Source organism: Mandrillus leucophaeus, unplaced genomic scaffold, assembly GCF_000951045.1.
Source record: "Mandrillus leucophaeus isolate KB7577 unplaced genomic scaffold, Mleu.le_1.0 Scaffold197, whole genome shotgun sequence".
Taxonomy (NCBI): domain Eukaryota; kingdom Metazoa; phylum Chordata; class Mammalia; order Primates; family Cercopithecidae; genus Mandrillus; species Mandrillus leucophaeus.
This window is the reverse complement of record NW_012101998.1, coordinates 3235640-3262555: the sequence shown is the minus strand read 5'-3', so window position 1 is coordinate 3262555 and position 26916 is coordinate 3235640. Positions and strand designations below refer to the sequence as shown.

At 47.6% G+C, this 26916-nt stretch overlaps 1 protein-coding gene across 8 annotated transcripts in view; it reads left to right on the top strand.

Annotated features, from left to right (window-relative positions):
• PKM (pyruvate kinase, muscle) overlaps positions 1–26073 on the top strand; it is a 41176-nt gene extending 15103 nt beyond the window's left edge. For 3 of the 8 annotated variants that reach the window (XM_011978592.1, XM_011978594.1, XM_011978593.1), the window contains exons 2-11: positions 5740–5906; positions 7323–7414; positions 14339–14470; positions 14967–15153; positions 15878–16148; positions 17491–17641; positions 17887–18039; positions 21573–21739; positions 24422–24603; positions 25329–26073. In XM_011978592.1, the coding sequence (XP_011833982.1) occupies positions 5753–5906; positions 7323–7414; positions 14339–14470; positions 14967–15153; positions 15878–16148; positions 17491–17641; positions 17887–18039; positions 21573–21739; positions 24422–24603; positions 25329–25435 (1596 nt within the window). In that variant the 5' untranslated portion in view covers positions 5740–5752 and the 3' untranslated portion in view covers positions 25436–26073. Of the gene's footprint in view, positions 1–3634; positions 3752–5739; positions 5907–7322; positions 7415–14338; positions 14471–14966; positions 15154–15877; positions 16149–17490; positions 17642–17886; positions 18040–21572; positions 21740–22141; positions 22309–24421; positions 24604–25328 lie in introns of all 8 variants that reach the window. The other 5 variants (XM_011978595.1, XM_011978590.1, XM_011978591.1 and 2 more) reach the window with 5 other exon arrangements.
• Positions 26074–26916: the final 843 nt, after the last annotated feature.

Below are 26916 nucleotides of genomic sequence, written 5' to 3'. Positions count from 1 at the left end.
AAAAAAAAAAAAAAAGAAGAAGAAGAAGAAAGTAAAGAAAATACAGCTCAGCCTTTATTTGTGTGTGTTTTTTTTTGTTCCTTTTTTTTCTGAGACAGTTTTTCACTCTGTTGCACAGGCTGGAGTGCGGTGGTGCGATCTCTGTTCACTGCAATCTGCACTTCTTGAATTCAAGCAACTCTGTGCCTCAGCCACCCAAGTAGCTGGGATTACAGGTGCGCGCCAGGCTAATTTTTGTATGTTTAGTAGTGACAGTGTTTCGCCATATTAGCCAGGCTGGTCTCGAACTCCTAGTCCCAAGTGATCTGCCCACCTCAGCCTTTCAAATTGTTGGGATTACAGGCGTGAGCCACCACAGCCGGCCATGGCTCAGTGTTAATGGTCAGTTCTGGGTGGTAGAGATGCAGATGTTAAAACTTTTTTTTTCTTTAATTCATAACAAAATAGAAGCAAACCTATAAACGCTATTGTAGGAAGACCAGTCATACTAACTAGTTCAGTGCTCTTGGAGAGTTGGCACTGCCTTTCCTCCTTTATTGCCCCAACTAGAATGCAGGGCAGCCCTTCCATTAAATGCTGAGCCAGTGCCTCACTTTGCTGAGGCCATAACCCACCTTAGTTGCACTTAAGAGGACCCTAAATCATGATTCCTGGTTCTAGAGTGTGGATATCATGCCCAGAAACACCACCCTACTTTTAATCCTAGTAAGGAGGCACCATGTCCCAAGGCAACTAACGCTTCCCCCAAACCATCTCCTTCAGGCTGAAACCAGTTGTCTGCACCGAGCAGCTGGGATAGAGCCAGGAAATACTCGGCATCTGAGGATACTGAGGGTTCTCTGACTTAGGACTTCTTCACCTGAAGTTGAGTGGTTTTTGGGGAAGTAGGCCTGTTTAGCATCAGCTGCTCTTCCCTATTCCACACTGTAGGTGGAAATAGGACCTTAGGTTCCTGTTGACAAGTCATTTACTTTTAGCCCTGAAGAAATAAAAGAGCCAAGTGTTTTGTGTGTGTGTGTTTTTTTTTTTTAAAGCAAGGGAATTTTACTAGAACCTGTAAGTGGGCTCATTTTGTTCTGTGTAGCTTGGTAACACCATACTGCTTTCTGCTGTGGGGCCTGCTGGGGTTAAAGTGTGGGCTTCAGACCCAGGTCTCTTAGCTAGAAGATATCTCATCCTCTGTATCCTGCACCCATATGCAAATTTGCTATTGTCATTATCCTTAACTGTATATGAAGACGGACGGTGCCTACTCCAGACTTTACTAGGTTCTGCTGGCCCATCACCCATTTTGATCATGTTGCTGGCCTAGTTTGATTAGGGCAAATCTTAGAAATTCCATTTCCATTGTTGAGGAAGAGAGCTAGAGAGCAGGCTGACCCGAATGCCAGAATATCATGATGCAAACTTTCTAATGGATGCTGGTGTTCTGAAGAGTTGAGGGTTGAAAGGCCTTCATGATGGCTTGAAGATGTAGGTAGCAAACTGACGTCACAGCAAGGAACGCAATCTTGTGTACCTACTGGCAACGTTGGAGAGAGAAAGTGAGCATCAGGTGCCACCATTTTACAGTTGATCTGTGTGAGGTTGGTATCGGAGCATAATTGGTACAAAGTAAAAATGACTTAGGCAGATGCAGACTCACAGGCCAGGCTGGTTTATTAGGGCAGAATGATTTGGTCCTTTGTGAAAGAATTGGTGGAGTGAAGCGTGAATCTTTCCCAGCGCAACCCAACAACAGTCCTGGCCCTAAGAAGTGGAGCATGGGAGCTGGGTGTGGTTCGTGCCTGTAGTCCCAGCTACTTGGGGTGCTGAGGCTGGAGGATCGTTTTGAGGGTGCAGTGAGCTATAATATATAATATAATATAATATAATATAATCATACCACTGCACTCCAGCCTGAGTGACAGAGTGAAAGCCTGTCTCAAAAAAAAAAAAAGGTTGGAGTGGGGAGTGTTGGGTGTTTTTTATGATTTTTGTCTCCTGGTTTCTGAAGAATGGCCGAAAAATTGTGTCTGACACAAAGGAAACTAATACAAAGAGCCAGGAACTGTCTGAGATGAGAAAGGAAAGGGAGAATAGGGCACCTGGAGCTGAGCTGTGATTGTGCCTGTTCCAACCTGTAACTCCAGACTAAGGCCTCTTAGAGATGGTGTCTCCTTTCTCACAGAGGAGACATGGCTCTGAGGAAGATCTTACTGCAGGGGCTGGGGCTCAAGAATAAGGCTCCTGGACCTGGGCACGGTGTGTGCTGCTATCAGTGGATACGCCAGGCTTCCACTGCTGGCTGGAGGTTGGCTCTGCATGTCTGTGCCTTCCTAGGAGGAGGATGCAGTAGTGAGTCAGACTGGCATGGGTGGGGCCACATGTCCTGGCAGGCACTGTCCGGGCAACTGGCATGAGGGAGAGGAGTCTTTCCCAGAAGCCCGCCCTGAGAAACCAAGACTGGGCTGCTTTCCTGGAGCCAAGGGAGAGTCCAGTGAATGTTTTACATACAACTCTAGGTAGGTGGTTGGTGGTGTGGGCAGCTTGTGCTGGGAAGAGGATTTTGGAGAAAGCAGGAGAGCTCTGGCCCTCCCTGCAAGGGAGGCTTCAGGTCAGAGCCTGAGGAAAGACCTGAGCTTGAGGTATGGGGTCTCTGGCTCGAAGAGAGCATTAAGGATGCATGAGATCTGAAGTCTGGATGAACTTGCTGACAGGCAAGCTTTTTTTTTTTGACTGCTAGTGTGTAAATCCACTATAGAAATTTTCATTTGTCATTCTTGTACTTATTGGCCAAAAATTAGAGCTTATAGGCATCAGATTTAATTTGAGATAGTTGAAATAGGGTTTGTGTTTGAGGCCAATATAATTTTATCTGCTAATGGCATCTTCTGGACTTGGAGGCAGCCCTTCTGTACCAGAACATTGTCACAAAGCTTTTACTGTAAAGCTTGAGAACAGACTAGTTTGCTGGATTTGGGCATGTAACTAACAGATTTGAGGCATGGGATTATCCTATGGACTTTTTTTTTTTTTGCTTTGAGGTTCTGACTATATTAAGGTTGACCACTTTAAGCCATTGAAACTCTCCTATAATACATTTGTGATGTAGGGCCTAAGACATGTTTGTTTGGTTTTTTTTTTGAGACATGTATCTTTGCTATCTTTTAAAAGCAGATTATTCTTGAAGTGCATAGAGCAGCAACCGATTAATGGAATTGGTATCTTCACATTTCATTTACTTCCTCCCAACAATTTTATAGGATGCATATAAATATTTCCAAAAAAGGTATACATAATTTCTTACTATAAAAGTATTTTTATTTTATATCAGTAAATTTGTTAATAAAGAGGAATTTTTGTTGTTGTTGTTGTAATCCTACCACCCCAATGACATCCTATTAAAATATCAGTATATATCCTCCCAGGTCTTTCAGGTATGTTTAATTTGGTGTCCCTTCCCCACTCCCAAAAGGGGAGGGACTAGGTTCTTGTATAGAATAGTGGAATGTTAGTAAATCACGTGTTTAAAGAGACATAACAGCTGAATCTGTAGAGCAGCTGCCACCTGGATACCTGGTTATTAAGGTAATTTTTCCATTACCCCAAAGAGCTTTAGTTACACTCAGCTTTTACCTTAATCCTTGTACAGCTCTCCAGGGCACACTTTATTCAGCTCTGAGCGGTCTTTGCAAGTGAGGTCAAGGAGCCAACCTGAGCCAAAAGGAGAGCATTATGTCACCGGAAGCCCAAGCTCAGAGAACCAAAGGTATGACCTGATATTCAGTGGCCCCAGCCAGGTCTTTACAAGAAGACCCTGATATCTCAGGTCTAAGAAGAGCCAGCTGATGGTTTTTAAAAAGAGTGGAATTAGTTACTCTGGCCCACTTATTCAGATCTTATTTTGTTCACAATGTAGTCCCCAGATTGTAGGCCCATTGGAGGCCACAGCAAGGCCTTTGTGTTCCAACTGGCCTGCTGTGCCATCTCTCAGTAATGTTCCCTTAACAGCCAGACTTCCCTAAGCCCAGCTGGGAGCTCTGAAGGTATGCGAGCCCCCCCTTAACCATGAGTGTAGGGAGAGGGACCAGGGCGCCCCAGGCTTTCCTGTCAGTAATGCAGAAGTTTCTCAGATTTAGGGACAGGGGAGCAGAGGCATAACTTTGATTCTGACAAAGAGGCATTCAGAGAGACTGAAAGGTCATTTAACAAACACTAGAATGCTTCCACTTACTAGGTGCTAGGAAATACAAAACCATATAGGTCCTGGAAGAGAGGATACATAGTAGATATTAGAGGCTTAGGAAATACAGTTGAAATGAAGAGTGGATTTGCCACGTTGAATAATTAGTTGGTATCTTATTTCCCCATTTTAAAAGTTTTAGAATCTGTGGTTGAGGACTTGTGGCCATCAGTTTTCCATAGCCGACAGACTGTTCACTATTGCCTTCAGAGCTCTTTGGACCTTAACAGGCCTTCTTTGGAGATGGCAGAGATGGGTTTAGATGCATACTTTGCTAGAGCCACCCAGAGAGCCCACAAAGTCAGGGATGGAACAGGGTAAAGGAGTAAGGGTCATATGTGTGAGATGCCTTGATTTGGAACTTTGAGATTTAGGAAGAGATGGGGAAGGGCTAAAGAGGGACTTGTTTCTGAGCCTTGCTTGGCTGAAGCATTTAGGCTAAAGCGTTTTAGAAAGAGTAGCTGTTGGTCTGAGAACTCAAGGAAACAACTTTCTGATGAGAAATGTAGCAAGCTTCTGGTTCACATCCTTACCTGATAGTTCTTCAAACACTGCCTGGAAGCTTCTCCTGAGTCTTTGTCTCTAATCAGCTAACTAAGAGGCTGAGCGAGTTTAGTTGTAAGTCATTAATGAAGAAAGCAAAGGTCGGGGCCATTGTCAGGATTGTGACCTGGGCTAGTTAATTACCTGGAACTGATGGTCTGTGTTACAGAGTGGTGGTATACTTGTCAGGCTTAGAAAAGAAAACAGGATGTGTATCAAAAATCTTTTGGGGAAAAGATTTGACCAGCAACTTTAATTTCTCTATGTTGCAGCTATCCTGTTAATGTAGTTGTGATAATTTTAGAATTATACCAGTGCCCTTATGTTATCCTTGCTTTGCAAATTGCAAATTGCTTTACGTGTCCTAACGTCCTTCTGGCCAACAGTAGATGTGGTTTTAGGTTTAGACTCCTGGGATGGAAGCTTTTGCATTCAGGGGAATGACTTTGGGTTGGGTGAGGATTGTAGAGGCAATGTGGGTGCCCCACGACAAAGCAGCTATTTGTAGCTTTGTGACAACTTGACATACAGAGATCTAGGCTTATCTAGGCACTAAGCTAGGAGTCAGTTGTTTGTATCACTGGAAGATTGGTTATAACTTCCTTCGTTGGAAGCTCCTTCATTGCATGTTAAATGATGTTATTTATAGATAGGGTGGTGGGAAAGCTGTCTAAGTAGATGTCAGCCCAGTGTAAGAGAGACCTGCTTACTGTGGGTGCTTGGGACTGTCAGCAGTAGGTGGGAGGTTTTAACTTGTTCAGTAAGGTCCATTTCCATTGTTCACCATCTTGTGAACCCTTTGTCTAACATGAGGAGCAACCACATAACCACAGCATGTCTGGCTTCCCTGTGGCTTGTGTACAAAGCGTGCTTATTGAGTTAATGCATAAGCAGGAGACACCCTCCTGTGATAAATGGTATATTAACCACTTCTCAGTCTTACCACTCTCTTTCAATTTGTCTGGACCCAGGACCTCAGCAGCCATGTCAAAGCCCCATAGTGAAGCCGGGACTGCCTTCATTCAGACCCAGCAGCTGCATGCAGCCATGGCTGACACATTCCTGGAGCATATGTGCCGCCTGGACATTGACTCACCACCCATCACAGCCCGGAACACTGGCATCATCTGTACCATTGGTGAGTGGGTGTGCCCCTTCCCCAAAAAAAGGGCTTCGTGGAAAGTGACCCTTTCTCTCCTGAAAAGACTTAACTAAATGTCCTAACAAACCTAGGTGCTACATGGGATGCTACACAGATTCTCATAAAAGGACTCAGGTCATAGGAAGTTGCAGTAAAGAATTAGTATGTGCACAGGATGGCAAATACAGTTAATAAGAGAGTATTAGACATTTCAAAATTGCTAAGATGGCCAGGTATGGTGGCTCCCAGCACTTTGGGAGGCCAAGGTGGGAGGATTGTCTGAGGCTAGAAATTTGAGACCAGCCTGAGCAACTTAGACCCTATCTCTCCAAAAAGTAAAAACAAAAGAAAAAAAAAATTAGCTGGGCATGGTGGGCATGCACCTGTAGTTCTGACTACATGGGAGGCTGAGAAAAAGATCACCTGAGTCCAGGAGATTGAAGTTGCAGTGAGTCGTGATCACACCACTGCACTCCAGTCTGGGAAACAGAGCGAGATCCTGTCTTAGGAAAAAAAAATTGTCTGGGTGTGGTGGCACATGCCTGTAATCCCAGCACTTTGGGAGGCTGAGGTGGGCGGATCACCTGAGGTCAGGAGAACCAGCCTGGCCAACATAGTGAAATCCCATCTCTACTAAAAATAAAAAAAAATAGCCGGGCGTGGTGGCAGGTGTCTATTATCCCAGCTACTTGGGAGGCTGAGGCAGGAGAATCGCTTGAACCTGGGAGGTGGAGGTTGCAGTGAACCGAGACCTGACCATTGCACTCCAGCCTTGGCAACAAGAATGAAACTCTGTCTCAAAAAAAAAAAAAAGAAAGAAAAAAGAAAAAAGCATTGCTAAGAGTAAATTTCAAATGTTCTCACCACAAAAATGTTAAGTACTTGAAGTCATGGATATGTTAACTAACCTGATTTAATTATTCCACATTGTATCCAAACTGTATGTATTGGATTACATAACTTTGTAACCCAAATTTGTTGCAAAAAGAATCCATATGCTTTAGGTTTTATGCTATAGGCAAAATTTAGAGGGTGTTTTCCTTAGCAGGTCTTTGTAGGAGCAACTTACAGACCTAGGAAAGATCTTTTTAATATGTTCTATGCAACCAAGATTCTGTGGTTGGACATCTGGCTGGGTTTCAGTGAGGGCGGAGAAGGCTGGCCAAGTCTTAACCTAGGCTTTTCTGATACAGTGGGAGCCTGCAGAATTTGAAGGAAATGGTCGAAGTGTCCCAGTAAATCAAAAAAGTAAGCTGGCACGGTGGTAGCCTTCCATACACTTTTTAAAGACTTTTGAGCTATTTGGGAGAGGAAAAGTTTTCAGGGAAAAAAATTCTTTAAACTTAAGCAAACTTAAATGTTTTTCCTTCTTTGAATAATTAATACTTGTGGCTTTAAAACTTTTCCTAATAGGCCCAGCTTCCCGATCAGTGGAGACGTTGAAGGAGATGATTAAGTCTGGAATGAATGTGGCTCGTCTGAACTTCTCTCATGGAACTCATGAGGTGAGCTGTAGCTGGACCCTGTGGCCGTTGTGATGGCCTGTAGGAAACAGGGAGCTGGTGCAGTGTTCATTTAGCCACACCGGATTAGGCAAGGATGAGTCTGAGTTTCACAGCCAGTGTGAAGTTTGTCTTTACTAGCCCATCCCTCCTCTCCTTCCCTCTTGTCCTGGCGAAGAAACTGGCTAAGTCTCTTTTAGCAAAGAAGACCGCTTTTGTCGCTGGCCATGTTTCTCTCACACACCTCTCCTACCGTTAGCTTTCACAAAGGAAGATATGGAAAGGTTCTCCTGGAAAACCCTCTAAGCCTTAGATGTCCTGGCCACAGCGCTTGACCCTCCTGTCCCCGGGTTTCTGCTACAGCCTGTATTGCCATGGTAAACCATCTAGCAGATCGATTCTGGCCTATCTTAGAACCAAAATAACTGGGCAGGTCCATGAGAAGAGTTTCCATTATTCTAAGTTTTGAATGACTGAGCCTAATGCACAAGCACTCGCTGGCGTATAATACCCCTCTTCCTCAGCACTATATTCCCAGCCTGTGCCTTCCCAGGAGTTCTGTACATTAAAATAACACCAGTTAGCACTCTTCCTCAGGAGCCTAGTAGGACTGTATTTGTGATGGGCTCTTTATTACCTGGCTTTACCTATGGACAGAGGCCTTGCCCAGGAGCCAGGTAGCAGCTGTCAGGATGGCTCCATTCCTGCTTCTGTTGCCAGATTTAGAATAAACCCATTCTGAGGAGTTTGGGGTTCCCTGAGGTACCATGACTTACTTATTTTTTTATTTTGTAAGACAAAATTTTGCTGTGTCATCCAGGCTGGACTACAGTGGTATGATCATGGCTCACTGGATCCTTGACCTCCAAGGTTCATGTGATCCTCTTGCCTCAGCCTCCCAAGTAACTGGTAATACAGGCATCCACCACCGTACCTGGCTAATTTAAAAAAAAAATTTTGTGTAAATGAGGTCTCACTACATTGCCTAGGCTGGTCTCAAACTCCTGGGGTCAAGTGATTCTCGCAAATGTTGGAATTAGAGGAGTGAGCTACTACCCCCAGCCTGGGATTGTGCCTTTTTAAAACCTTCAGACTTAACCATAGATTTCCCATAGATCATGGGATTTCGTAATGGCATTGATAAGAGGAATCACAGAAGAGGCAGACTTTGTCCCTGTCTTGGCTTCTGTATTTCCTGTTGAGAGTAAAGAAAATGCTACCCTGTAAGGCCAAGTGCCTTATAGAGGTTGCCCTCTGGCATTTGGAAGTTGGTATTAAGTTTGGACTAAAAATAAAGCCTCAGGAAATGCAGTCCAAGAGTGAATTCCTCCTTTTGGGAAACTTGAGACTCTTCATCATAGGTTCCCTAACCTGTGTTCATAAACAGCCTATGGCCTGGCTAGTGGCTGGCCCCTAAATGTCATGGGGACCTGACCAAGTCCAGCAGACATACCACGCAGGTTAAGACATGTCCCTGTACCTTCTGGAAAATTCTGTAGTTTTCCAAAAGCAAGGGGTCCTTAGCAGGAGTCACCGAGAATTACTACACGTGTTAGCTTAGCTTAAAGAGAGAGAGCTGAAGACAATGGTGGAGGTCTGTTCACTGTTGATCCCTGCTGCTGTAGTCTGCCGTGGGCTCCTGCGTTCAGGGAAAGGAGCAGAAATAGATTTTTAAGAAGCTGACCTTTAAGTAGGCTTTGTGGTTCCTTCATCCAGTAAAATAACACCACATAGCTCTTACATGGCAAGGGGGAGTGATATCTGCTGCACCTGCTGGATGAGAGCTCCGATTTTGGTTTTTTAAACTTTAAGAGGCTTTTTGGAGATTATCTCTGCTTTCACTCCTACTCCCAGATTATAATTAAGATTTTTTTTTTAATTTTTTAATTTATTTTTTAAAGATGTCCCTCTTGTGGGTTTATTTTGAAGTTTTAGACCAAGATGAAGTTGTCTCTGGGCTCAATTTGGAAACTGATTTGAAGTTATTCTAATTTGTATAATGTAACGTAAACAGTTTCAACCTTACCGTTTGTCAGGGCTGTTGTTTCATATGCACCTTTGTCTAGGGGCTGGGATGTACTTTTCTAGTTCCTGACTATTTTAAATGCCCTTCTGAGCAGAACATTGAGATTACTGTCTTCCCTCTCACTCTGACAGAGGAACATCAAATGTCTGCATCTGATCTTTTAACAGCTTTCTTTTTTTGAGACAGAGTCTTGCTCTGTTGCCCAGGCTGGAGTGCACTGGCACGATCTCGGCTCACCACAACCTCTGCCTCCCAGGTTCAAGCAATTCTCATGCTTCAGCCTCCTGAATAGCTGGGATTACAGACCTGTGCCACCATGCCCAGCTAATTTTTAAATATTTTTAGTAGAGACAGGGTTTCGCCATGTTGGCCAGGCTGGTCTTGAACTCGTGACCTCGGGTGATCCAACTGCCTCGGCCTCCCGAAGTGCTGGGATTACAGGCGTGAGCCACACGCCCAGCTCTCTTTTGACAGCTTTGGCAACTAGTCTTCAGCCCTCACTTTTGGCAGTTCACATGGGCAAGATGCATTCTTGCTGAACATGTGGTTCCATATGCCGTGTTTTCCAGATTTATTTATTTATTTATTTAGAGAGAGAGTCTTGCTGTGTCACCCAGGCTGGAGTGCAATGGCACGATCTTGGCTCACTGCAGCCTCCACCTCCTGGGTTCAAGAGATTCTTCTGTCTCAGCCTCCTAAGTAGCTGAGATTACAGGCATCTGCTACCATGCCCGGCTAATTTTTGTATTTTAGTAGAGATGGGGTTTCACCTTGTTGGCCAGGCTGATCTCGAATTCCTGACCTCAAGTGATATGTCTGCCTTGGCCTTCCAAAGTGCTGGGATTACAGGTGTGAGCCACTGTGCCTGGCCTAGAAAAAATGACTTTCAAACAACCTAAATGTAGAGCCTTCCACAGGACAGCATTGATGGATGAAACTCTTTACCATGTAACATCCCAACAAAGCCACAGCTGTAGTAGAAGACTCAGTACACCTCCCAGAAATGCTCTAAGAGATTATAATATATAACATAGATTTGAATAATACACCTAATAATTGGTATGTTTATAATATATAGTTTTACATCCCCAAGACCAAAAATCCATGTTTGTGTGAAACACTCATGGTTACAAATATATATTAGGCCACCAAAAAAACCCCCAAGTTTCATAAAGTAGAAATTATACAGACACATTCTCTGATAAAAATTTTTTAATGGAAATTAAGAACAAAGTCAAGAAAACTAAAGTGTGCTTACTTTAGAAAGCAAAGATCTCAAGGTAGATGGAATAAATATTTAACTCAGAACACTAGGGGGGGAAAACCCTAAAAAGGGTGAAGAAAAATAATTTTGTAAGATTATAGCTCAATGGAATGAAAATAAATTTGACAAATTAAGCTAAGAGCTGATTATTTGTGGGTAAAAAATAGTAAAATAGAAAGTTCTGGGAAGCCAGGTGAAGAATGCAAGGATGTACAAATAAGAGTATGAATAGAAAAGGGAATATTTCCTACACATTGGAGATTTTAAAAGTCAAGAAAGACTTATAACTTAATTCCTATAGAGAGAGATGACACTGGCTATTTTCCAAGAGAAGATTAAATAGCCAAAAAGATAGAAAATATGAATAGACCAGTGGCCATAAGAAGTTGAAAAAGTGGGCTGGGCTCACACCTGCAATCCCAGCACTTTGGGAGGCCAAGGCGGAGGGATCACTTGAGGTCAGGAGTTCGAGACCAGCCTGGCCAACATGGTGAAACCCTGTCTCTACTAAAAATACAAAACTGGCGGGGCATGGTGGCACATGCCTGCAGTCCCAGCTACTCAGGAGCCTGAGGCAGGAGAATTGCTAGAACCTGGGGAGGTGGAGGCTGCAGTGAACTGAGATTGCACCACTGCACTCCAGCCAAAAAGTTGAAAAAGTGGCTAAGATCTGGTTCACCTCAGAACGTTTAAGTCCAAATGATTTTAGTGGCTGAATTGTCTCCCCTTCAAAATTCAGTTACATTGTTAAACTGTTCCAGAGCCTAGAGAAATACAGAAATCTTCCCACTGTGTTCTTTGAAACCAACATACTCTGATACTGAGATCAGACAAGGACAGTACCAAAACCAGGCAGGTACTAACAGCGTGCTAGACCAGTCTCACTTCGATGCAGAAAACAAATAAAATTTAATAATCCAAATCCAGTAGTGATTGAAAGGAATGTCTTGATCCATGACCAAGTAGATTTTATTCTAGGAGCACAAAATTCTACATTAAGATTAAGTAGAGTTAAGGTTGACTTTTTTTTTTTTTTTTAAGACGGAGTCTCACTCTGTCAACCAGGCTGGAATGCAGTGGCACGATCTCGGCTCACTGCAAGCTGTGCCTCCCGGGTTCACACCGTTCTCTGCCTCAGGCTCCCGAGTAGCTGGGACTACAGGCGCCTGCCACCAACGCCTAGCTAATTTTGTTTTTGTATTTTTAGTAGAGATTGGGTTTCACCATGTTAGCCTGGATGGTCTCGATCTCCTGACCTTGTGATCCTCCCTACCTCGGCCTCCCAAAGTGCTGGGTTTATAGGCGTGAGCCACTGCGCCTGGCCTGAGTTAAGGATGACTTTTAAACAACCTAAATGTAGCTAAATATAGAGCCTTCTGCAGGACAGCATTGATGGGTGGAACTCTTTACCACATGATAACATCCCAACAAAGCCACAGCTATGGTGGAACTCAGTCCACCTGAGTCTTACCGTTATAAGATGATAATAATAGGTAACATTTATTAAATAATTACCATGTACTTTGTCCTAATACTTAATATATTCTTTTACTGCTCACATCAACTCTGAAGGAAAGGTACCACATCCCCTTAAAAGAAAACAACTATTTCTATTCTATTCTTTTATTTTTTTTAGAGACAGAATCTCACTCTGTCGCCCAGGCTGGAGTGCAGTGGCACGATCTCGGCTCACTGCAACTTCTGCCTCCTAGGTTCAAGTGGTTCTCTTGCCTCAGCCTCCCGAGTAGCTGGGTCTACAGGTGCGCGCCGCCATTCCCAGCTAATTTTTGTATTTTAAGTCAAGATGGGGTTTCACCATATTGGCCTGGATGGTCTCGATCTCTTGATGTCGTGATCCACCCGCCTTGGCCTCCCGAAGTGTTGGGATTACAGGCGTGAGCCACCGCGCCCAGCCTGTATTCAATTCTATTTTGTTCTATTTCTATTACAAGCCAGTAAGCAAGAAAATATCATAATTTATAAGGAACCCTATAAAAAACAAACAAGCCAACAGTCCCTCAGTAGGGAGTATGCCTGAATAAGAAGCTGAAGATTTTCAGATACAGGCTTCAGGCAACATTGTCTTTAGAGGCTAAGCTCTGGCTCCAGCTCCCTCCAGCATCCTGTGAATAACAGGCAGGCTTACTTGCAGGTGCCGCTTTCCTGGACAGTGGTGGTTAAAGGACAAGGCCCAGAAAGTGCTGAATTAGGTGCCCTTGTTATCAGCAATGTCATATTGATCACGCTGTCTTAGAGCTCTTTCGACATCTTGGCTCTGCATCTTTTTTTTTTTTTTAATCTTTTTTCTTGAGATAGGGTGTTGCTTTGGATAGTAGGGTATCCAGGCCAGAGTGCAGTGGTATGATCATGGCTCACTGTAGCCTTGACCTCCTAGACATAAGTGATCCTCCCACCTCAGCCTCACAAGTAGCTGGGACCCCATGCACGCACCATCATGCACAGTTAATTTTTGTGTTTTTTGTAGAGATGAGGTTTCGCCATGTTGCCCAGGCTCATCTCAAACTCCTGGGCCCAAGCTATCCTCCCACCTTAGCCTCCCAGAGTGTTTGGTTTACAGGCATGAGCCACTGTGCTTAGCCTGTGTCCCTCTTTTAAACAAACAAAATGGTAAATGGAAAGGAGGAAAGGCTTAAGAAAAAAGATTGAAGCACAGATTTGTTGCAAGCAAGGAATAATAAAGGGCAGTTCATTTAGAGAAAGACATGACCACCTTTCCCCGTCTCCAGTCAGAATCTAGAAAGTGATTGAGGCTGGGCGCAGTGGCTCACCCCTGTAATCCCAGCACTTTTGGGAGGCCAAGGTGGGCGGATCACGAGGTCAGGAGATCGAGACCATCCTGGATAACATGGTGAAACCCAGTCCCTACTAAAAATCCAAAAAATTAGCCAGGCCTGCTGGTGGGCACCTGCAGTCCCAGACTGAGGCAGGAGAATGGTGTGAACCTGGGAGGCGGAGCTTGCAGTGAGCTGAGATAGTGCCATTGCACTCCAGCCTGGGCGGCACAGTGTGACTATCTCAAAAAAAAAAAAAGTGATTGAGAAAGTCAGGTCTGTGTGACCTTAGCAATGAGTTATTTAGCTTGGGCCACTGTTAGCTTAAGTCAATAACTTCAAGTTTGCGTTGTAGTTGGAATCAATAGAGGAAAAGCTCTCAGCATTACCACATATATCAGAATGTGACATTGATTGCCAGATCAGCCTTATCCAAACACAAGTTCTAGGCTTTTTGCCCTGTTTATCAGCTTTATTTGCTGAGGGTATTTGATGAGTCTTAGGGAAAAAAGAACAGCCCTGGGGACACAGCTGCTTTTATGATGAGACATGTTTGCACCCATACCTTAATGGGTTTTGGTGGCAATATTCTGAAATTTGCCACCAACGTTTCAAAGATTTGCCCTTAGGGTGAATTACTGCTGTAGTAGAAGTGGGTGGAGGCTGAGGAGATTGGATTAAGCAGGTAGAGGAGTTCTCAGTGCATGGATTGTTCTGAGGATGGAGATAGAGCTCTAAGACATCCACAGGCCTTTCCTGAGTGATCAGCTTTGGCTCCTGGGCAGGGAAATTGAACTGGATCCTAGTGTGGGAGCACGCTTGTCATCTTCCTTCTTTTTCCCCAGTACCACGCGGAGACCATCAAGAATGTGCGCACAGCCACGGAAAGCTTTGCTTCTGACCCCATCCTCTACCGGCCCGTTGCTGTGGCTCTGGACACTAAAGGACCTGAGATCCGAACTGGGCTCATCAAGGGCGTGAGTATTCTGTGGAGAGCAAGGGAAAGACTCAGTAGGCAATATGCCCCAGAGACATGTCCTCCAAAGCGTTGAGATGCCGTGTTTCATCCCAGCACCATGAAGGACTGCAGAGGAGTTGAGGTCTACAAATGAGAATTTATTCATCACTGTAAACAATGTTGATTTGATTTACTTTGCTAGGAAATGGTACCACAGAGGAACCCTTTTTTTACCCTAAAAACCTAAACTTTAGGCTTTCTAACTTGGGGAACCATCTCTTTGTATCTTTTTCCCCATCATTAAGTAGCATAACTGAAACCCTTATATTCTATTTTCTTAGATTATTTCTGTGAAGTGTACTGAGTTAGAGAATAAGAGCAAAAAACTGTATTATTTTTAGCGGTGACTTGAGCATTGTTCCCTGGAGGAAAGAGCTTTTCCATTGCTTCTGCAGTGATGCTGCTACTGGTGTCTCCAGTTTGGACTCTGGCTTACTCTCTTGCTTACTCCCTAGAGCGGCACTGCAGAGGTGGAGCTGAAGAAGGGAGCCACTCTCAAAATCACGCTGGATAACGCCTACATGGAAAAGTGTGACGAGAACATCCTATGGCTGGACTACAAGAACATCTGCAAGGTGGTGGAAGTGGGCAGCAAGATCTACGTGGATGATGGGCTTATTTCTCTCCAGGTGAAGCAGAAAGGTACGTATGGGAGCTGGAATCCAATTGTCTAAAACCCATCTTTTGTCTCTAAAGTTCCTTGACACAAAGAAGATGGGAAGGTTGGTTGCCTGGCAGTGAGATTGAGTCTGTGTGTTCTCAGGAATCCCTTTTATAACTCATTTATCCTCAAAGACAGGCTTTAATCCAGCATAGTTACATTCTTCTGGTTCCGGAGAACATAGGAACATATATATATACACACATATATTTCTTTTTTGAGACAGAGTCTCGCTCTGTTGCCCAGGCTGGAGTGCAGTGGCACGATCTTGGCTCACTGCAACCTCTGCCCCCAGGGTTCTAGTGATTCTCCTACCTCAGCCTCCCGAGTAGCTGGGTTTACAGGCACCCGCCACCACGCCCGGCTAGTTTTTTTGTATTTTTAGTGGAGACGGGGTTTCACCATGTTGGCCAGGCTGGTCTCAAACTTCTGACCTCAAGTGATCTGCCTGCCTCGGCCTCCCAAAGTCAAAACAATCTTAATTCTCCTTTTTTATGGGTGTGGAAAGTGAGGTACAGAGAGGTTAAATGGCTTGCCTAGGATTACACAGTTAGTTGTAGTAGGGTTTCAACTCTGGTAAAACAGCTCCAGCACCCATAATGCACCACTTCCCAGCTCACTGTACTTGGGGGAAAGGTGCCTGCTTCCTGTTGAGCTGTGCCCTCGGTGCTCTGCCTCCCCTGCTTACCCCTTTTCAAAACACAGGTGCTGACTTCCTGGTGACGGAGGTGGAAAATGGTGGCTCCTTGGGCAGCAAGAAGGGTGTGAACCTTCCTGGGGCTGCTGTGGACTTGCCTGCTGTGTCGGAAAAGGACATCCAGGATCTGAAGTTTGGGGTCGAGCAGGATGTCGATATGGTGTTTGCGTCGTTCATCCGCAAGGCAGCTGATGTCCATGAAGTTAGGAAGGTCCTGGGAGAGAAGGGAAAGAACATCAAGATAATCAGCAAAATCGAGAATCATGAGGGGGTTCGGAGGCAAGTCCCCATTGTCCCTGCTCCAGTCCCAGCGCAGCTCTCTAAAGGGCATGGTGCATCCTGTGAATATCTGATTCCCAGCCCCCTAGCCCATCAGAATGTAGACTCCCAAACCTGTTCCAAACCTGCTGAATCACAATATCTTAGTAGAGTAGAAGGCATTGTGTGTGTGTGGGTTTTGTTTTTTTGTTTTGTTTTGTTTTGTTTTTAAAAAGCTTCCTAGGTAATTGAGATGCTGGCAGCTTGACATTGTTCCCTGGGCCTGGGGACCAACATTTGAGAGAACAGGGTCACTGCTCATAGTACCAGGGGCCATGATGCTCTGTTCCTGATCAGAAACACTACCAGTGTTTGTTGGAATGTGGGGACCAGGGGGAAAGATGACAGCAGACACTTAAGAAGGGGCTCGTTTTGGCCCTTCCTGGGGAGCCATGTGGAATTTCAGGGGCTGGTGTCCATGCTAAAACTTATGGCCTCCTGGTCTTCACTTAGAACGCAGCTGGCTCAGTGATCATGCTAACTCTGGTATGGTCCATTCCACTCTCAGAGTAAGATGTGTGGTTCTTCTCCAGGGTCAGATTGCCTCAACTTAGCTTACCCCCTCCGCAGTGCTCACGAGGTAGAGCCCAGTGGGCATGGCCACCATTTTTGGCATCCTGCTAGGAATACAACTTAGCACTACTAAGATGCTAGACCTACGCTTGTGGATTAGGAGTGTGTTTGGGGAGGGTGGGGGAACAACCCTCTGCACCCACTGTAGTGGCCTTACCGTCTTAGCTTTGTGTAGATATCCTCTGTACCAGGCAATTTGGGGCCCTCCCCTTTGCCATCCTGATAAGCTGAACTTGGCGCTAGGCCAGGCAAAGCCACATTCCCTCTTGCCTTCAGCAGGTTGGAGTGGGCCACCTCAAAGGGCAGTCTTCAAGTGTCCTTGACTAGATAAGGCCATGGGTCTTTGTGGTGGAAGCAGTCAGCAGGCCTTGGGTTCCCTGTCTTGAAGTGCTGATTGGAGAATGGAGGCCCCAGAGAGACACCTAACATGCATGGGATTTGGAGAGGAGACCTTGGGAATGAGCCCATTTGGATTTGCCCTCTCCCCTTTCTTCTGTCAATGAAGCATCCATATTGGTGTTGAAGCCCAGCAGGCAGAATTGTTGGCCCGCTCTGGGGGACTAAGGTAGCTGGACTGCCTTGCCATCTGTGTGCATCCATGATGATGTCATGGATGTCTGTCCTGGTACGAGGACATCTAAGTTAGGGAATCCCAGGGAAACTTCTTGTCTACCGGCATACTTGTGGCCCCTGTCTGTATAACCTCTCTCCCCCCAACTTTGTCCATCAGGTTTGATGAAATCCTGGAGGCCAGTGATGGGATCATGGTGGCTCGTGGTGATCTAGGCATTGAGATTCCTGCGGAGAAGGTCTTCCTTGCTCAGAAGATGATGATTGGGCGGTGCAACCGAGCTGGGAAGCCTGTCATCTGTGCTACTCAGGCATGTGACCACCCTTCCCCACATTCTCCTGGGCACACTCACATGTGTGTATGGGAAAGCTCTGGAGGCTGTCTGATCTTTTCCCATGGAATTGTCTCATGTAACACACAGATAATCCCCTTCCCCCATGCACCTACACAAAGCCATGCTCTGTGCACCTACTCACTATCCAGAGGATCAGCGTGCTGTCATTTGTCTCTGAAAACAGCCCAAGCCACATCTCACTAATGCTCTGTTCCTCCCAGATGCTGGAGAGCATGATCAAGAAGCCCCGCCCCACCCGGGCTGAAGGCAGTGATGTGGCCAATGCAGTTCTGGATGGAGCCGACTGCATCATGCTGTCTGGAGAAACAGCCAAAGGGGACTATCCTCTGGAGGCTGTGCGCATGCAGCACCTGGTGAGTTCTGGGGCCTGCCCCATCCCCTGGGCTTTGGACTGGGCCTGGGATGGATGCAAGCTCTGGTGCAGAGCTTTTTAGGTTTCCATATCCTCTTAGGCACAGCCGTTCATTATCCTCCAAGTTACAGCAGCAAGAGGGTGGGGGTGGAGGTGGAGGTGGCTTTTTTTTTTTTTTTTTCTCCTGTTTTTCATTCCTGCCGACACCCCCACCCCTCCATTTCCTTCTGCTCTGGAGGCATCCTCCTTCACTGGACACCATACAGTTCATTTCACTTCTGACTTCAAGGTGGTGAATCCTTCCCATGGCTTAAGTCCTGGGATACTTCCGCAGTGAAGGGAGATCTTGTCCCTCTTCCTCAGAGTCAGAAGTTTTGAGTACCTTTGCCCTATTCTGAAAAGGGCTCGGGGCTCCTGCTCCCAACTGCCCTCTTCCTTTGGCTTCCAATTCAGTCCCCCGACCCTCCCATCCCGCAGACAGGCGCTCCCCCAGGGAGCCCCTGTGGACCTGCACTGGAGTCTGTTGCCTGCACTGAGCTGCCTGTGCTGGCCTTGCATGGTGCCTATAGGAGGATTTGCTTTGCTGTGCCATTGGGGTACAGCTGCTGCTCTTACAACAGGCCAAAAAGTCAGGTTGAGTGACTGGTGGCAGGGCCACAGATAGAGACAGCAGGGAGGGTGGCTGACCCTGGTGGCCCTGGACTGAGCGTCTGGAGGAGTCGTGGAGGCTCTTTCCCTTCTTTCTCCTCTGAGAGCTCATTCTTCAGGCTCTTCCAGCTTGTCATGTTGAGTGCCTGGCCACTGCTCAGGGTTGGAGACTCAGTCCCTTTGCCCTGTCTGTTCCAGCTCTGGAGCTAACTTGGGGATCCCTGATCAGGGTTACATAGGTTTGGTAAAATGAGTGCTGGAAATTAACTTTCTCCCAGTAGTCTTAGGTCAGGCTCAGTGAACTTCAACTTTATCCAGATATGGTTTTTCTTCAGCCATTCTATTCCCTTTCTAGCCAGTGAAAGACCCGCTGCCCTTTGACCTCAGCCCCTCCAAGCCCCCAAGTTTAAAACACCACCCCCCGCCACCAAAAAAAACAAACAAACAAACAACTAAAACACCCACCTCGTCTGGGCATCTTCCTTTCCTTTTTCACTATGTGTCCTGTTACTGGGCTTAAACAGCTTTCAGAGAAGAGATGTCATTTCTATTAAATGCTCTTTCAGTAGCGAACTGAGTTCATACTTGACTAAGGATATTTTCTGGGCTTCATCAGCATCCTTAGTGGGTTTCCCCATATTGGAATTGGTAGAGGCCAGGGACGGTGGCTCACACCTGTAATCTCAGTACTTTGGGAGGCCAAGGTAGGCGGATCGCTTGAGCTCAGAAGACCAGCCTAGGCAACATGGCGAAACCCTATCTCTACTAAAAATTCAAAAGTTAGCTAGCTGGGCGTGGTGATACATTTCTGTAGTCCCAGCTACTTGGAGAGGGGGTGGTGCTGGGGCAGGAGGATCACTGAACCCAGGAGGTTGAGGTTGCAGTGAACCAAGATGGTACCAGCCTAGGTGACAAAGTGACACCCTCTCTCAAAAAAGAAACCAAACAATCATAAAAAAAGGAAACACAAAAAAATCAGTAGAGAGTGATTTCTCTCCCAGGCCCACTTAACGTAGCCTGGGCCTGGCTGACACCTCACCGTTTGTGCGATGTGATTGCTGTTCTGATGCTGAGATCCTCTTGGCGCAGTCTCACAATTGCCCCATGGTAGGAAGGTGTCCCAGGAGACAGTGCACCTTCAACCACTCACCACTAAAGTGAGTGCCTTTCTGGGTCTCTCCACACGTCCCCTCTCTCTAATTCCCTTACTTAATTGTGTAACTTCATGGCCTCAAAGGTGGGACAGAGGCTGATCTTGACTTAGATTTACTGAACCATGAAATCACTGCATAGAATGTGGAGACTTGAATGTGTTTTTTGGCAAGTCATTTAAATTCTCAAGACCTTATCTGTAAAATGGATTAGATATGTTTAATTATAGCCTTAGCATTAAATATTCATTGCTTTTATTACTAAGTGTCTGATAAGTCTCTGTGTATATGGATGTAATCTTCCTAACTCCCATTACCTCCATTTATAGCTGAGGGTTATATGGCCAATAAAGCCTGGGTTTGAATCTAGGTCTGCTGACTCCAAAGCCAGTCTTCTCTCCTGCAACATCATGCTCTTAGGTCTAGCAGGAGATGAGAACAGGTCTCCATTTGGAGCCTGTCAGTGGGGTCAGAGACTAAGAATCAGGCTCAGCTTCTAAATTTCATGTCCTTTCCTCCATACCCTAGTGTTTCCTATGAACAGACACATACCTTAGAGCTGCAAGGCTTGGATTGCATGGCAGTGCTCAGAAGATAAGTTACAGGTCTGGGCCAGGCTGTAGCTGCCCCTCCAGGTGGCTAGACTTTTCCTTTCTGTGTCACCAGTTAACACTGGCCAACAGTTCCTTCCCTTCACTGTTGATTGCTTTCTCCTGTGTCTAACTGATGCAGTTAATGACGCATAACTAAGAGCAGTAGCAGGTATGGCTCTGTTTCCTGTTCCTGTTCCCTGTCCTCTGGGTTGCATGCATTCCATTCTGATAAAAAGAATACCTTTAACCTAGTACATCCTGCCACACATCTGCTTCTACTGTGAAATTCATGAGGGGCTATTACCGATTCCTCCCTCACCCATCATTTACTTAGATGCTGGCGATTGCATTATAATCCTCTAAAGCTTACATTGTCTTTCTGATTCTTGGTCTTATCTGAGCAAGTGATCTGTAAATAACTCAGTGGCTTTCTCATGACTGTTTTAATCATTAGATTTTAATCAAGTGTCTTATTAAACATATCTGCATGCTTCCACAGACATCTGTCTCTTCACATGGCTGTTCAGTGTGTCTCTCACAAGTTAGCCCAAGTTTTCTGTTCTCCTGCTTCAAACTCAGTTGAGCTGCCTTGCTTTGGCTTGGATCCCAGCTTTCCAGCGCTGCTCAATCTGTTTCCATGGCAGGCCATTGGAAAGGCTCAGTGCATCCCTGTGCCTGAAGCCAAGTGAGCGCTCACTCCGTGCATGCATGGAGGCTGGGCAGGAGTCTGCCTAACCAGACAGCCATGTGAGGAGGGAGGGCCTGTTCCTTTCTGTAAGCTATGTCGTGAGGCAGCGTGATCAAGTCCTCTGCCAGGGAGTGGTGTGGGCCCAGCCTGGGCATGTTTTCATGCCAGAGTGCTAGAGCCTACTGCCAGATTGTCTCCCTCCATCCCCAATCAAATCCTTCCAGAACGGAAGAGCCAATTTCCCCTGTGTTGGAGGGGAAGTGGCAGCACCTCCTGAAGCAGTTGGACTTTCATCACCCTACCTCCGCATCTGCCTGAAGGACAGATTTAGCCAATTAACCTAAGGTTACCTTCCTCTCTGATTAATTCCCCATTCTGTCTTCCCATGTGTTGTGTCTTGTTTTTTTCCTCCTCCTTCCCTCTTCCTTGTCCCCTCTTCCCCTAAACCTTACAGATAGCTCGTGAGGCTGAGGCAGCCATGTTCCACCGCAAGCTGTTTGAAGAACTTGTGCGAGCCTCAAGTCACTCCACAGACCTCATGGAAGCCATGGCCATGGGCAGCGTGGAGGCTTCTTATAAGTGTTTAGCAGCAGCTTTGATAGTTCTGACGGAGTCTGGCAGGTAGGGCCCAAAGGGCAGGTAACACTGCTAGGATAACCAGCCTCTTGCTTCAGCTGTTCCAGGAGAAGACAGCCAGGCCCAACCTGGCACCTGGGCACAGAGCCTCTTCTTGTCTATAGGAACACCGCCAGGGAGGTCATGGCAGGGCAAGATCAAAGGGTCCTGTGGCTCAGTAGGCAGAGCAGATGTCACAGGCACTTGGTGAAGGACTGGTTTCTGTGGAGTCTTGAAATTGGCTCAGCTCAGCATCTCCAGTGACTGGGCTACTCTTGGCCTTTGTCCCTAGGAACATGTTCCTCACCAGCTGTCCGGGTGACTCTTCCCCTCCCTCTCCTTCTGTGACAAAGCTCTGACAAAGCTCTGTCCCCCTCTCGTCCCTCTGGACGGATGTTGCTCCCCTAGATTGCCCGTGAGGCAGAGGCCGCCATCTACCACTTGCAATTATTTGAGGAACTCCGCCGCCTGGCGCCCATTACCAGCGACCCCACAGAAGCCACCGCCGTGGGTGCCGTGGAGGCCTCCTTCAAGTGCTGCAGTGGGGCCATAATCGTCCTCACCAAGTCTGGCAGGTAGGAGGTGGCAGCGGCTCCCTGGGATGCCCCGCTCAGTGGCACCTCTCCTTGGGGGTCCTGGGAGCAGTGCATTGAACAATGCTCAGGTGGCACTGAGCCAAGGTAAGACCCCTCTGCCTGCCACCTTGGGCCTGCAGGGAAGGATTGAGCAGAGCCCCTTCCCTGGGCCCAGAGGACTCTAGGCAGCACACATAAGGAATATCAGAACATTTGGATCAAAAGCAAGTTTATGCTGGAGATTTATTACATAATAGTGCACAGGCTGACTACAAATGGTTATTTGATATTGAAAATTTAGTAGCCAGGCGCTGTGACTCACTCCTGTAGGCCGGGCGCGGTGACTCGTGCCTGTAATCCCAGCATTTTGGGAGGCCGAGGTGGGCGGATCACGAGGTCAGGATATTGAGACCATCCTGGCTAACACGGTGAAACCCCATCTCTACTAACAATACAAAAAGTTAGCCGGGCGAGGTGGCGGGCGCCTGTAGTCCCAGCTACTCTGGAGGCTGAGGCAGGAGAATGGCGTGAACCCATGAGGTGGAGCTTGCAGTGAGCCGAGATCAGGCCACTGCACTCCAGCCTGGGCGACAGAGCAAAACTCTGTCTCAAAAAAAAAAAAAAAAAAAATTTAGTCCTCTTATTTAAAATAGTAAAAGATAACCACTTTTGCTTATTCCAGTTACTATGTGCTCTTTAAAAATTTCAGTTGGGAAAATGAATTTATTTAAATGCTGTTTACTGTGCCTCCATTTGGCGCACTAGTCCCTGCTGTTTTCGAGCCCTAAAGACAAATTGGTTTCCAGCTCAGGAGAGGTTGCTGTGCTATCTTGGCTGACATTCTGTGGGGCCAGGCAGCCAGGCTGAGGACTGTGTGGCCTATGCTGAGCCTCCAACTTGGGATCCCTTCCTTAGCCCAGGACATTGAGTTAATGTCCTTCACTCTCCTAGTTAGGGATTATGCTCCTTGTCCCTGCCCACAGGGCAGCGAGGGTTTCCTGGAGGAGAAGAGCAAACAGGCAGTGCCCACGCACTGAGGAGCAGCAGGTGGGCATGGGCAGCCCAGAGAACCAGGACACAAGCTCTGTGCAGATGCCCTCAGCAGAGGGCTGCAGCCTCCACTCTTGGCTGAACAGCTTCAACCAGTAGGGTTGACCTTTCTTAAAAGGTCCAGTTCTTGCTGTTTGGCTATTTTAAGCTCTAGTCTTCTGGGGTTTCACTCAGCTGGTCCTAGCTTCAGCAGTTGCTTCCCTCTGATGGCCTTGCATATAGGCCAAGCGTGAAGTGCAGGGACTTCTCTGCTATGATATGGCTTAAGTTTCCCTGACACCTGTTGAGTGTCCTCATAACTTCCCTTCTGGTGCCCCTCCCCAGCTCCTGAGACACAGCTGCAGCTACAAGTGTGCAGTGTCAGTGTTCAAGAAAGCGCCTGGCACAGGGGCTTCAGAAGGGTCCCCTGCCTTCCAAAGGAGCTTTGGCAGGCAGAGCTGCTCCTGCACCAACACTCCCATTTCCTGTTCTTGCCTGCTGAGTAGCACTTAGATTTCTAAGCCTCACCTAGATACTCAGATTTGACTCTGGGCCTTTATAGCCCAGTTGCTGGACTGTTTCAGGAGCCAGGGGCCATGTGGGACAGGGAAGAGGGCACAAAAGTAGAGAAGCCTGATGTTGATTCCCATGGGGCTGGTCAGCTCTGCTACTGCTCTACATGCTACTTGGCTTGTAGGTGTCACCGGCAGCGAGAGGAATGGGTGCTGGTGACACTGGGCCAGGGCTGCCTGTCTGTGTCAGAGTGTAGGAGGGGTTCTGCCAACCATGGGCTGTGTGAGATAAGTGGGTGAGGCTGACCTTGGGTCAAGATAATCCTGGGTCAAGATAATCCTGGGCCCTTGGCCTGTGGAGTGGGGATAGAGGGCAGATGGTAGCCTAGCCTGCTATGGAGGATATAGGATGAGGGACTGCCCTAGCCTTGGGAGGGGTCCTAGGGAGCAGATGTTGAAGAGGCCAGAGCCATCAGTGAGCTGGGTGAGAGGATGAGCTGTTTGAATGCCCTGAGGTACTTCCTGGGGCCTTGTGTAATGGTCTCTTCTGTATGTCCCCCATCCCATCTCAGGTCTGCTCATCAGGTGGCCAGATACCGCCCACGTGCCCCCATCATTGCTGTGACCCGGAATCCCCAGACAGCTCGTCAGGCCCACCTGTACCGTGGCATCTTCCCTGTGCTGTGCAAGGACCCCGTCCAGGAGGCCTGGGCTGAGGACGTGGACCTCCGGGTGAACTTTGCCATGAATGTTGGTACGTGGCTGGAGCAGGGGCTAGAGCCTAGAGGGGTTTGGGGATGCTTGAGCATTGGCTTCTGTGGGACCCTGAGGGTTTGGGGAATAGAAAGGGAAACATAGAGGGGCAAAAGGCCCAGCTGACTGTTCCTCTCCCTTATTGGGAATGTTCTTTCTGAATCTGTCATTCCCGGAAGTCCTAAGCTGAGCCCAGGAGGGAAAAGGGTCCTTTGAGTTGTAGGGTTGAGCAGTTCCTTTCCTCTTCTCTTCTAGTCTGGGACTCAAAGCAAAATTGTCCATTCTTTGGCATCTGCTCATTACTGAGGGTTTTGTTTTTGTTTTTGTTTTTGTTGTTTAAATAAAATTGGCTACAGCTCCCGTGCTGTGGGGTGGCATACACAGATTATGTACTGATGTGGCCATTGTCCCTGTATAAGGTAGGGTATCACCGGATGACAGGAAGCAGCTAGCTTTTGACCCTGGGCAAGGCTTTGCACCCTCTGGAGGATGAAGTGAAAGATGTCCAAAGGTCCCTGCCAACCCTGCCAACCCTGCCATCTGAGTGATAAGGACATTTCAGGGCCTCCCTCCTGTTTGCCTGGGCTGTAAGTTTGGTGCCACCTTGTGGTGTGAGGAAGTAGTGGTCAGCCAGCCTAGTTCAGTGCTCAGGCTATGGGGCAGCTGCCCAGGTGCACACCTGCCTGGCTTGGCTTTTACTTACCAATCTCCCTTCTCTTCCTCCAGGCAAGGCCCGAGGCTTCTTCAAGAAGGGAGATGTGGTCATTGTGCTGACCGGATGGCGCCCTGGCTCCGGCTTCACCAACACCATGCGTGTTGTTCCTGTGCCGTGATGAACCTGAGAGCCCTTCCTCCAGCCCCTGTCCCACCCCCTTCCCCCAACCCATCCATTAGGCCAGCAACGCTTGTAGAACTCACTCTGGGCTGTAATGTGGCACTGGTGGGCTGGGACACCAGGGAAGAAGATTAGTGCCTCGCTGAAACATGGCTGTGTTTGCAGCCTGCTTAGTGGGACAGCCCAGAGCCTGGCTGCCCATCATGTGGCCCCACCCAATCAAGGGAAGAAGGAGGAATGCTGGACTGGAGGCCCCTGGAGCCAGATGGCAAGAGGGTGACAGCTTTCTTTCCTGTGTATACTCCGTCCAGTTCCTTGAGAAAAAAATGGATGCCCAGAGGACTCCCAACCCTGGCCTGGGGTCAGGAAACAGCTAGAGAGTTAGGGGCCTTAGGGCAAGGGGCTGTTGTTCCCTTGAAGCTGACTCTGGCCCTGGCCCTTACTTGCTTCCCCAGCCCCCTGGGCCTCCCCAGTTCGCATCTGTCCCCGCCCTCCACTCAGCTGTCCTGCAGCAAACACTCCACCCTCCACCCTCCACCTTCCATTTTCCCCCACTACTGCAGCGACTACTGCAGCGCCTCCAGGCCTGTTGCTATAGAGCCTACCTGTATGTCAATAAACAACAGCTGAAGCACCTGTTTCTTCTCTTTTCTGCTGGGGAGGGGGAGGTGGTTGAACCCTGGCCTCTGAGCAGGCTGGGAATGGCTGCAGCCTCATGCCCTGCAGTGGAGCTATGGTGGTGTCACCTGCCATCCTGCCCACCTCCTGGTGCAGAGGCGCTGGGAAAGCAGTAGCTGATTATCTTAGGGTTACAGGTTGCCCCCTTCAGTGCTGCGGGGAGACCTTAATGGCTTATGTGAACCAAAGATGGGAAAGAGCAGGGACAAGGCCTCCTCCCTCCCACTCTGGTAGGTAAATTTAAATAGCAAAGTGGCCCTGGCCGTGGTTCTTCCACTTTGGTCTCCCTGCAATAGCATATCCCTTATGGGGGCTGTAGGAGAAGTCAGCTCTGGGCGCCTGAGACTGGGTTCTGCTCCCAGGTCCTCAGTTGTGGACCTAGGCTCCCCTTGTGACCCCTCCTGTTTGCTGGTGCTCTCCCACCGTGATGCCGTAGTGCCAAGGGGTTGGGGGAGAGAGTTGGAAATGGGACCAAATCTGGCCTGCGCCTTTTCCCTCTCCTGATCACACTCCCGAGGACCAAGTGACCTGGTGGGGATGGAAAAGGAAAGGGCCTGCAGGCCAGGCAAGTTGGGGAATAGGACCTGTGGGCCCATTATCACTGCTCAATTCAGCCCAGCTCATTGTCACACACTGAGCTGCGCCTCTGCTTCCCTGCCTTTGATTTGTGTCCACCTTCATCCCCTTCGCAGACTCCTCCAAAGGTGCATTTCCTTAGAGACTGCAATGTTAACTCCAGCAAGAGTGCGTGGGAGCATCCTGGCTCCCGGGCTCGTGGTGGTGACTTGGCTGTCAGACCGT